The sequence below is a fragment of the Varroa jacobsoni genome, unplaced genomic scaffold (genome assembly GCF_002532875.2).
Source record: "Varroa jacobsoni isolate VJ856 unplaced genomic scaffold, vjacob_1.0 contig01872, whole genome shotgun sequence".
Classification (NCBI taxonomy): domain Eukaryota; kingdom Metazoa; phylum Arthropoda; class Arachnida; order Mesostigmata; family Varroidae; genus Varroa; species Varroa jacobsoni.
This window is the reverse complement of record NW_019214713.1, coordinates 57,895-69,158: the sequence shown is the minus strand read 5'-3', so window position 1 is coordinate 69,158 and position 11,264 is coordinate 57,895. Positions and strand designations below refer to the sequence as shown.

Here is an 11,264-nt window from a genome sequence, read left to right as displayed (position 1 = left end):
ACTACTACTACTACTACTACTACTACTACTGAAATAACTAACAACTTGAACGATATCTATATTATTCATGGTAGCGTGCTTATTATGCTCGTAAGTGAGACGCAAAAAAGAGTCGACCACAATATGATCTTCAAATACGACTTCCGGATAAATTCTTTGTCAGTTGGACGTGAAATATCAAAACAAACATCCCTTTCATGCTCCAGCTGTTATTAGTACCATCCTTACCCAACCTTAGTAGCTATGCTATCGGTAATATTACCGTAGAGCTCGTCACCCACTTAGGTAGAACGTTTGAAAGGAGAGCACTTTCTAGTGAATTATTATCGAACAGATAGTGCAAGTTCCTAAAAAGCAGCTCTGTTCTTTCGACAGAACGATTAATATACTTTCGATATGTATTTGTCCACTTACCTTGCTTGAGCGTTGCTGGGCGGCGTACAAACGGAAACAAGGCCCAATACATTGCTTACCAGACTGTTTCGAGATACTGCTTTGACAGTAGCATTTTTTTTCACTAGGCATATTAAAGCAAATGCGCTTCCTTTCCGCTAGTCCGCTAGATTGTGTTCTCGAAGTAAAGAGCTTCACTTGCAAGTAACGCTGCCAGGGCTCTGTCTAAAGTGTATTTGAAGAACTCGGTCTAATTACACATGGTTAAGCAAATACCAGTAGAACATAGATACGCGCCTTCACTTAGGCACCAGAGATCCGCTACGCAAATAAATGTACGAATGATTCCTCAACTGCTACAACGTAGGTACCAAATCTGCATTTTTAGACGATGAGCGCTGAAAAGCTATCTTGGAGCCAAAATTAAGACTTTCTTTTAAAACAGACCAATGTCTACAAACACGAGAGTACGAAAAAGTCGAATTGGATAACAATACATCTTTTAGACAAAAGTGTTCACACTTAAATTTGTTCAGCTCCGGTAAATCCTATGCTAGTAAAGTGTCTACACTTCGTTGACTCATCACTTCTCACGCTGTAAGGTGCTCCCTGTTCTCAGAGCGTTTCAAACCGGTTGCCAAACTACCGTTTTCGATGCGCAGACATGGTACGAATGTGGGAAGCGCTGCAGCAACGACATTCAAAAACAATAGAGGAACAAGCAAATAAATGTAGGAACTGCAAGCAAAGACATAATCTATTTGCTGTCACCATGCGGGTGTGTATCTCATATCGGTTATCGTATAGAAAGAATATTAGTGTCATCTCTTAACATCCAGCTTAAGTAGAACTTCGCGGAACTACTTCACCAGCAAGAAAGTGTACGACTAAAATCGAAAATGTATTAACACTCAAATATAGGGGCATGCATTACCGTTAACAGTCACCTAATGTTTGAAGAACAGGTATTTGCTATACAATTTTTAACCTTTTTGGTAAAATGATTAGATTCCCTGCAACATAGTCGAGATGCTTCTAACGCGCTACATGATACGCCTTTAGGAATATATTGCCCGTAGACGTTTTAGGCGGTGTCAGCCTTCGAATCAGATGCAAGTCAAGCTTGTTCCTGCTATCAAGGCAGTCATTTTCAGTTGAACGAGCAACGCAAATCTGATAAACCTCGTTTCTTATTTGATCTCCTGCCGCAGTCAAAAGTCATGAAGGTATTTCACAGAAAATCTTGTTCTGGGCACTATATAAACAAATCTTAAAATGTTTGTCTAGCCGTTAATGCACGCTTCTCGGATTGTGAGTGCTATTTTACGCTCTCGCCAACGAATATAAGTTTCGAAGAAGGATCTAGCTAACTGCGAACGTATTGTACCAGATCAGTTTCTGTACCGCCGCTTCGCGAAGTCCAAGTCCATCGACACCGAGCAGTCATTCAACTCACGCAGAATGAATCTGGCTAACAATCGCCCGACACGTTAGTGACGGAAGTGTTGATGAATAACGTCTGACGGTATTTTGTTCTATCTATTGTATAGGCTCTTGCTGCTATACTGCCTTTAGCTGCTTCAGTTCCAGGTGAATTACAGTTGTTTGCAACTTCACCCTCAGAGCACCAGCACTTACGATGAGCTTCCTCGTAACTCTTCTGGTCTTGACAATGGTCTGCCTCTGCTGCACAGCTGCCCAAGGTATCGGAAAAGGTCCATTTTGTCTATGGAACAAGTATAAACTAATCAATATTCGAGGTGTTCGTCGACAGATAGGGGAGCCGACGCATGAATAGGAAGTAATTTTTTCAGTCAGGTGACGAGAAGCCGAGTGCCAATGAATAAGCATTTTCACAGATCTGTGTGATACGATCCCTACCAACAGGTTCTTCGCCAATACCATTATAAAATAGTTGGCTTTAGTTGTTAGAATCGTTCTACACAGCTATGACATGGTTTCAAACTATTCATGCTATTATTAGGATGTTATCATTTGGATTGTTTGAATACGAATGCGTTGGCGGATCCTATGTTCGTTGGCAACCCTTGTATTACTACGTGAAACAAAACGGAATTTACGTGCCATGCACGTCAGTTGATTTTAGTCTATAGGTGATTTTGTGACCTTTAGGTACTGATGATAACGCTACACCGATGCATGTGCACCCTGGAACAGCTTAGTCTTGACATCTTTGCTTCGACATTTATTCCTTAGGTTAAAATGTGCTTTCCCATGTGTGAGATCTCTAGTTCCAACCGGACGACTGTCAACATCGTTCAGACGTGTTCATATTTACCTAAGCACAATGAGTCGACGTTGCGAGGCTCGGAGCACATATTTGAGAGGAATACAAGAAAAATGTAATAGAAAAAAAGCATCGCCGAATTCGATATTTTAAACCCACAACGTTCGATCGTTGTTATTATCTTACCACAAATGATAAACTTCAACAATACCGTTCATAACCACGCAGTCAAAGACCAAAGAACGGATGCACTAATCACAATTTTAAGTGTGAAGTCTCTGCAGAAATAGACACCTTTGTAACCTAATGAACAAGTAGAAAGATTCTATTTGAAAATGCTTTGACTTGTTCTCATAAATTCTAAGTGTGAATTGGCTAGCGCAGATTTTTTTCGCGTTCCGTATACATGTCACCAAGACATAAGCCTGTTCTTCTTTTGTGCTGGTTTTAGTATAACCTGTTATTTCGTTTGTTTTCTAAACTCAAATATGCCCGAAGAATAGCAACCAAAAATACATACTACATTTAATGGACATTTAGCTTTTTGAAATAATCACTCGTATCAAATCGATAATTTTTCGGTCGGCTGCTAGATAGCAGTTTACCGCAGTTGTATGTATCCGCAAACATATTATCATTTCGTCACCTATACTCTGCGGTATCTGAGATCTACTTACTGCAACGTCACTAGTTATTGATGGAGTATGTACCACAGCAATCGGGATATCCAGACTATAGCCTATTACTGTCAATTTTCTGATTTCAGATTCTGAAACAAGTTTGCCAGTTAGAACATCTTCCCAAAGTATTTGCCTCCTAGGGTCACCGGACGATGATGAACGTAGTGCGGCAAGAAGGGCGCGAATTATCGGAAAGCACACCACCCTCTTAATAATATCTATATTAACAGTGAACATTTCTGAGTAACGGCGGAGACGTAAATTTATTGCCGCTGAAGTGTGTCTATGAAGATGGAGAACGCTTGTTCGAAACTACAAGTAAAAGCCGATGCTGTTTATAAGTTTGATCAACAAAATAATCATTCATCCATAACCCGTCCCGATATTATACAATGGCAAAAATCAACGGTGTTTGTTTTTTGGTCAGGCGGTCGAGCGGCAGCAGCGAGCGAGTTTCCATGGCAGGTATCGATTCGACGAAATGGACGTCATTTGTGCGGAGGTGCGTTACTCCATGCTGAATGGTTGCTCACAGCCGGGCACTGTCTCCGTGATCTTGATGCACGACATTTTACGGTTCAAGCCGGGTTCGTACAGGACGACGACGCTCATAAACAAACGTCGCAGGTACGTTCAGCATTTGCATCCTATATATGTGCCAACGAATTTTTTTTTGAAAAAACAACTATAGGAAATGAGAGCAAGCTCATAGATCAAACAAAAACCCTGAAAAAAGGCAACCTCCTGAATGAGCTAGGCGGATCAAGTTTCCAACTCTTAAATACGAAAGTAGGTGTTTATGTTGCTCATGAAAGGTACGCCTTTGGGACTTCATAAGCCAAATTTATTTTGCATTTAAATGTAATATCTAATAGGAATTACCTTACCTATCCATGGTACAAATATTCGAAAAATACGTGTAAAACGTGTAGCTGTCGAAAAATGATAATCAGCCGTCCGTAGCTACGAAGAGCGTCGGAGGTTAAAGGTGGAGGGAAGGGGGAGGACGTTAACGAACCGATTCGGCCAGCCGGTTACTACGATATACTATAGTTTCAATATAATGTACTGGAATGGACCTAATAGTTGGGGCAAGACGCCGGATGCTTACAGAAGGTGGATATCTTCGCTTAGATCTACGCTCGTTTGCCAAACGCTGTCAGTAAAATAGCAACGCAGACATAATGATATCTTCTCGCGCATGTTCCGGTTTAATCATCTCAGCCGATTATAATTAATCTTATTTCTGCAAAGGTAAGACCTAGCGATAGGTCTAAAGGCTGGTCTACTTAAGACGCAATCCTAAGCCCGGCCAATCGTATGGAACAAACAGGCTTCACAAAATTTCACTTTTTACCATTGCTGTTTCCCGCGCACTATGCATACCTATAGGACAGGAAACAACAATCGTGATTTAAAGAACAGGCAACACATTATCGGCATACGTAGCGTTTGCGGTCTTTGTAGTCATGGCTAATCTAGCGTCGTATATTGTTTTCTTATTTGATTGTTTTTAAATTTGTTTTCGGCCTGATCACGTGAAGCATCCGTTATGATGAGTGTTGTGTAAATATTAACTTATTTAAGCCGGAGTGAGACATACAGAAATATAATTTCTATAATATCTATGCATGCTTACAATATACGAAGTGTATAAACGTGTCAAAATTAATGAGGAATATTTGATAAAAGGATTACATGACTCGCCAAAAAAAAGGGGCATATACTTACAGACTGTCAAGATGTTACGGCTAGTGCAATTGTCATACGGTACATGCAGATTTAATGTAAAAGCAGTACTACCTTGTTTTAATCGATGTCCATTGCAGAACCATGTGATTGTACACTAGCCAATTCAATCGTACTACATATTACTACTTTTATAATATATGGCTCTAGAGAAGCTGTTTTCTAAAATCTATTCATTTTATCCGAACAGAGACAAAATGGAGCCAGGTTGAATAATGCAAATTTTAAATTTACTCCTGTTTAATATTCAGGTCTCATATTGAAGTGCTGAGACACTTTCCATTATAGCTCTGCTACACATATATATATATATATATATATATAAGGTATATAGAGGTATATATAGAGACTTGTCCTGTTACCTTATATATTATACGCGAGTTGGGCTAGCTTGACATGCTAATATGCTTCATTTTTAGAAAGTGTAATGACTTAACCATTTTGTCGATTTTTTTATAATTCCTCTCGTTATAATTATCTATATTATATAGAAAAGAAACATCAGTCATACTCATACACCGTATGGTGTCTTAAATAGTAATACGTCATTCCATTTAGTCGAGCATATATATGTGCACTATGATGTATATATATTATATATTTTTTGTTAGAGCAGGTATAGTGCTTCTGGACTGTCTTTAGACTGCCTGGTATGTGTTTGTCTTTGATGAGCATAGTATATAGAACCCAGCCCGCCTCTGTACTCATATTCACTAAAAATTAGCTGTAGATCAGAGCCATTTAGCCAAGTGGGTCTGTTGCCACGTGTATTGTACATTAGGATTTAACTAGTAGACCTCTTTTAACTTATGTAAAAAGAGCTGGAACTATTAGGATTTGCAAAGGGCCTAGGCTCCGTCAGCCGGGCAGAGCTTGCGGAAGAGGTCAGAGCGGTTGTTATGGATTTACCGGTTGCCACTGCAGTGTGATACCTTTGATCTTTGGCTAGAATTTCCTTTATTTGCGTCTCCTAAACAGTCTCGACGACGAGCCACGCCGTACGCTCTATAGATGTTCACCTCTTAATCACCCAAGCCTTGAAATACTTCAAACCGCAAAATGGCACAGTTTACTCTCTCTTTTCCCATTGAAAAGCAATTACACATCTGTTAGCCTTATTTAGTCTGTACTCCTTACGAAAAATAATTTGCGCGTAAAAAAGTGCCGTCTTGCACATAATCTAAATCTAAACTTCTTGCCTTGTGTTTTGTATTTCACTTGAGGAAAACGAATCGCATATTCAAGTTTTTGTAGCGCGCTTCCGCCGGTTCAGTTCCATAAACCTGTTTTGAGCTCGTGCTATATCTGGGTCTCCTATTTGATGCTTTCGGTCAAGGCGAGAGCTCTCTACTAATAAGTATGTCTTAAAGGCCCTGCTGAATTACGAAGAATTGATCACGATAAGAAAAGGGCGCGCAATACTTTTGAATATATACATGTGAAGGCAGCTATCTATAATTATATGCAACTGTGCACTATAATTTACGTAGGGTCTTGAAGGGTCACGCACACTAGCGACACTTGTGCCAGGACCACGGACGTTTTTTTGTGTTCACTGTTGTTGACGTTGGCTTCGTACAGTGGCTTTTTTGAAAACGGCCCCCACTTTCAGATAAGCAATGCCCGTGACAAATCAATACGGCAATACTCTTTGGTTTGACTTCGTAAGAACTTTCGCAGAAAAGGCGTGCACTAGCTCGTTATGTCACCAATTAATCCTCTATAATACGTTCAAATTTTTGCAGAAGTCTTCTGTGATCGAACCACATTTTTCTGCGCTCGCGGGTGCCATGATAAGCAAAACCGATATAAACAGTCCGCCAATCAACGGGTGGCACTTAAACGTTTTCATCTATAATTATGGCTTCTAATATCTCCAACAGTCCTCCTATGGTAATTTTTGTGTCAGTGTGTTTAAGCGAGCGTAAAGTTAGTGACTCCAGATCAGGTGGCCTGACGCTTCTGTGTCGGTGATATGCGTGTATATGAACAAGATCGCCCATCTGTTGACTGAGTCTTTTGAATATCCCCCACGTGTATCCATGATAGTACCGGATTGTCTTGGCATTGGCCCACAAGGATCAGTCCGGCATAAGAAAAAACTGAGGGTTTATTGCGCAAAGATTGGTATCATCGCAATGATTGCACCTGCTGGCTGCAGCGAGCGTACCGAATGGCAGTCACCGGTGCTTGTTCATCTTTGAATGTGTTTAGTCAGCGAACAGCTTAAGAACCATAGAGATCAGGCATCGACATTTAAGCAGGCGTGTGAATAATTATTCCGAAGTATAAAATATCTCGTTCCTATATCTTGCATCCGGTACATCCGAGCAAGAGAACAAATATCACACTTGGTAAGTTAAGGTAATAGTGCGTAGTGATTTACAGGGATTACGAAATCTTTATCAATGTAAGAAGCTAACTGCGCCCCCTCGAACCTACTGATCAGATCTTGAATTTCTATATCTGTGGCTAAAGTCTAATTTCCAAAATCATTTTCTTCAGTTATAATGCGGTTGATCTGATGAGCGCACTTCAGGCGAGGAGCTGCGGCGCACATCAATCCCGCTACTTTGCCCAATGGTGGTGTTCACGGTGCGACTAACAATAAGAACATAGAGTAGGTCTACACAGGAGATACCGAAACCAAAACGATCTCACGCATAGACACTACAGTAGGGTTGGAACATGTACACTGATTGTGTAAACAACGCGATTCGTATCTCATGTTAGAGATGTGGTTCCTTCAAAAGCTTTATCTATCATGTAGTCCTCTTCCCTTCTCATCCACTAAACCCCGTTCTAGAGGAGCTAGTTGGGTTGTCCTTTTGAAACGGTAACTTGACGACGCATTTCACATGTCTTAGTAATTAGTGTTAATATAAGTAACCAATATTGATTTAGGATTGCCTCGCGCCTTTTCGTTCGTAGTCGATGACTTATACCTACTGCGATATGGACAGCGAATAACTGAGAAATTTAATTTGACTGTATATATATATATATATATATATATATAGTTTTTTTGTATTAGTGTTTATCTCGTCCGAGCAAAATCATCCGAGTAAAATGAAATGTGCTTCATTATTGATCCTTGATGATTTTGCTCGGACGAGATAAACAATAATATAAAAAACTTCACAACTATATTTTAATATTTATAATCGAATTGGGTGGTGGGTACTTATATGACTGCGTAAGAGATACCGATTATAGGCACGGACCAGTAAGAGCAATATTTCCTTTATGAGTACGTATCCTTGCGACAGGGAAAAGCTTCATGCTTTAAAAACACACGGTTCTACTTGAAGAGCGTTTTCTCGTACGCTGTAATATTAACATTAGTATACTGTGCATTTCATAGTTTCAACGGCGCATGAAAGCATACACGTATTCTCAAGCAAGAGATATATAAGTGGGTATTTGCACAAAATGGGTTGGGAATTCTACATGCGATCACGACACGAATCTACAAACAAACCCGGAACAGAGCCCAAAACAAACGCAAGACAATTTTACCTAAAACTCTTGGATCTGAAACATTGGCCCGGAACCATTCTTAAGCAGCAGGTTACGTCTGATTGTCGGTTTGATAGCTAATCCTAATGGATGTTCAATTAATAGCCATTCTATGAAAAATTTCGCTGAAGAAGTTTTATGGCAGTCGAGGTTTGACAAAGCGTGCAGAATCTGCGTATAATATTAACTTGGCCGTTAGGACACCTGGTGACGACATGCCCAGTCTTGATCTATAGAGCAGAATATGGTGCACATATGCTGACTATACAATATGGTTTTTAATATATACAAATACATTTCAAAATCCCATTTTATGAGATATACCGTATACCGTTTCGAGATTTTGAAGAAACGATTAACGCAGCTCTATTGACCCATCTGAAAAAAAAAAAATTGCTAAACTTTTCGAATGCCTTTGATTACGTACTATATAGACGAAAACCTGACAAAAACATCTCGTGTTTTTTTTGCTGAAAATCTTAATTTTTTCACCTTCCTTTGTGTGCGCTACTCCACCACATTTTTGCAATTACTTGCCCTGCCTATATTTGTCTCAACGCTGTACTCGACGCTAACAATTTAGATAAATACATGTTGCCATTAATTTACCTCAACTAATCTAACCATCGGGCAGTTTAAATCGCAGAACTGACTAATATACTGGTGATATCTGAAACTATTCAGTTTTTTTCATTTTCTATTCGAGGTCGAAACCGTGATTCCACATCCTCTCTTCGGCCAAGATGGTCATCGAAACGACATTGGCTTAATGAAGGTACTGACCCCTTTTCGCCTTCCCGATGAGGGAGCAATTGCTGCTATCTGTTTGCCACCCAGGGGCTATCAGGTTAACAAAGGTATATAAAATCGAACACTCATTATTCTCTATATCGATTTAATCTCTACAGGCTCTAAATTCATTTGTAAGTCTTTAGTAGCACTGATAATTTGTTTAATAACATAAATATTTAAACTATTTCCTTAAGTGGATACCAATGAACGTTTACAATAATGGCTCAAAAAAGTATTTTCGACCTGACTTAAAGGCGGAGTAATTGTATCAGGCTGGGGCGTCACCTCGGAAGGCTCCTTCACAGCTTCAACAGCACTTCGAGCAGTAACAGTGCCTGTTATAAGCGATGAGCAATGCACTTCGTCTTATTCTTCGTTATGGAATTTTTTACTCGGCTCGACCCTTCATCCCGACAGTATGTTTTGTGCAGGACTTGCCGAAGGCGGAAAGGACGCCTGCCAAGTACGTTCTAATGAAAATAGGCAAAGCATTTCCTCAATAGGTAGATTTTTGCTTGCGAATCCTGAATTTAAACACAATTCCTCTAGGCCAACTAATGGACAATTTTCGAATTTTATATTATATTTTACATGTATATGTATATATAGTTGCAGTTGTGTTGTTGGAATTTCGGATCGGACAGGAAACTTATATTTCAATGTTTACTTCCTAAAAAGCTCATACTGAGATGAGAAACAGTTTTAATTATCTCTCGCACACATATATTATTTCGGAAATTTTAGATTGACTTTTGTCTAAAATAATTTAGCTACCTTTAAGCTGGCTGATGCGAATTTATTATATATAAATAAAGAAGGATATGAGGCGACGTTCTTTAACTATCGTTCCTCTATTTCAGGGAGACTCTGGCGGTCCAGCAGTGCAGTTCGTTGATGGGGTCCCAACTCTAGTAGGCATCGTGTCTTGGGGAAAAGGCTGTGCACGAGCTGGAAAGCCTGGCGTTTACACAGAGACTGCTTTTTTCGTACCCTGGGTTTTTGATACATTACAGAATTTCTACAAACGACGTGTCAGAGATATGTCTCCCCCAGCAACGACAGACGCGACAGAGACTCACTTTGGCAATAGCCTGTGAAAAGTATCGTAACCTGAGCTTGCTAAAGCATAGTTCAAACACAGTGAACACGTTCAAAGTGATCTAACCATAAGGCGAAAATTCTACCGCATTATTATATCGTATACAGCGATAAACACGGCCATGCAAAACGTCGTCAATGTGTAGCCTCAATAACTCGACGCCTGAACGCCTGTCAACCGGGCACACCTAAAAGGACAACTGCAAAAAAACGGTGACCGTCCCTCGGACGAGCTTACGCCTCCCGTAATACGGGTTGATGTGAGCGTGTGTTAAGAATTTTCGTCACTTCGTTATGTACTTCAGTAGCGGATTCTGACTTCGATGGGATACCTGGTCAGAGAAATTGCACAAGTATTCTGGATCAACTATTGCTGTACCTTTTGCACAAGCGAAGAAACAAGCAGATCTCGGTTAGACTTAAAAATTTCGTCCACCGAATGCCACGATGGCGGAATGCGTAAAGATCCCATGTCACAGTCATTATATCCATTGCATTCGAATTTCTATTTTTCGCTGAAGTTCAGTGATGTTTACAAATTTAGCGAGTATATAACGCTTGCTAACTGCACAACTATCATTTAATAGAGTCTGTACTGTTACGCCCAATCTCTGTATAATGTATAATATTACCCCTACCCCAGCACGGGCAATAGGCCTTCAGCGGGAATATTCCAGGTACTATTTTCTATTTATTTCATAATAATAAAACATAAATGAAATAACGTTGTTTAACCTGACACTCCAGATTCCATTCAATGAGCTAAAAATATACTTTAGCCAATA

At 39.8% G+C, this 11,264-nt stretch overlaps 1 protein-coding gene across 1 annotated transcript; it reads left to right on the top strand.

Moving 5' to 3' along the window:
• Positions 1–3,554: 3,554 nt before the first annotated feature.
• On the top strand, positions 3,555–11,220 carry LOC111272259 (trypsin-1; the record flags this gene model as incomplete). The annotated part of the gene is made up of 5 exons (XM_086973218.1): positions 3,555–3,639; positions 3,749–3,948; positions 9,296–9,446; positions 9,636–9,844; positions 10,242–11,220. Coding segments are annotated over 5 exons (882 nt in total), but the record flags the coding sequence as incomplete, so codon positions are not given.
• Between the last annotated feature and the right edge of the window lie 44 nt (positions 11,221–11,264).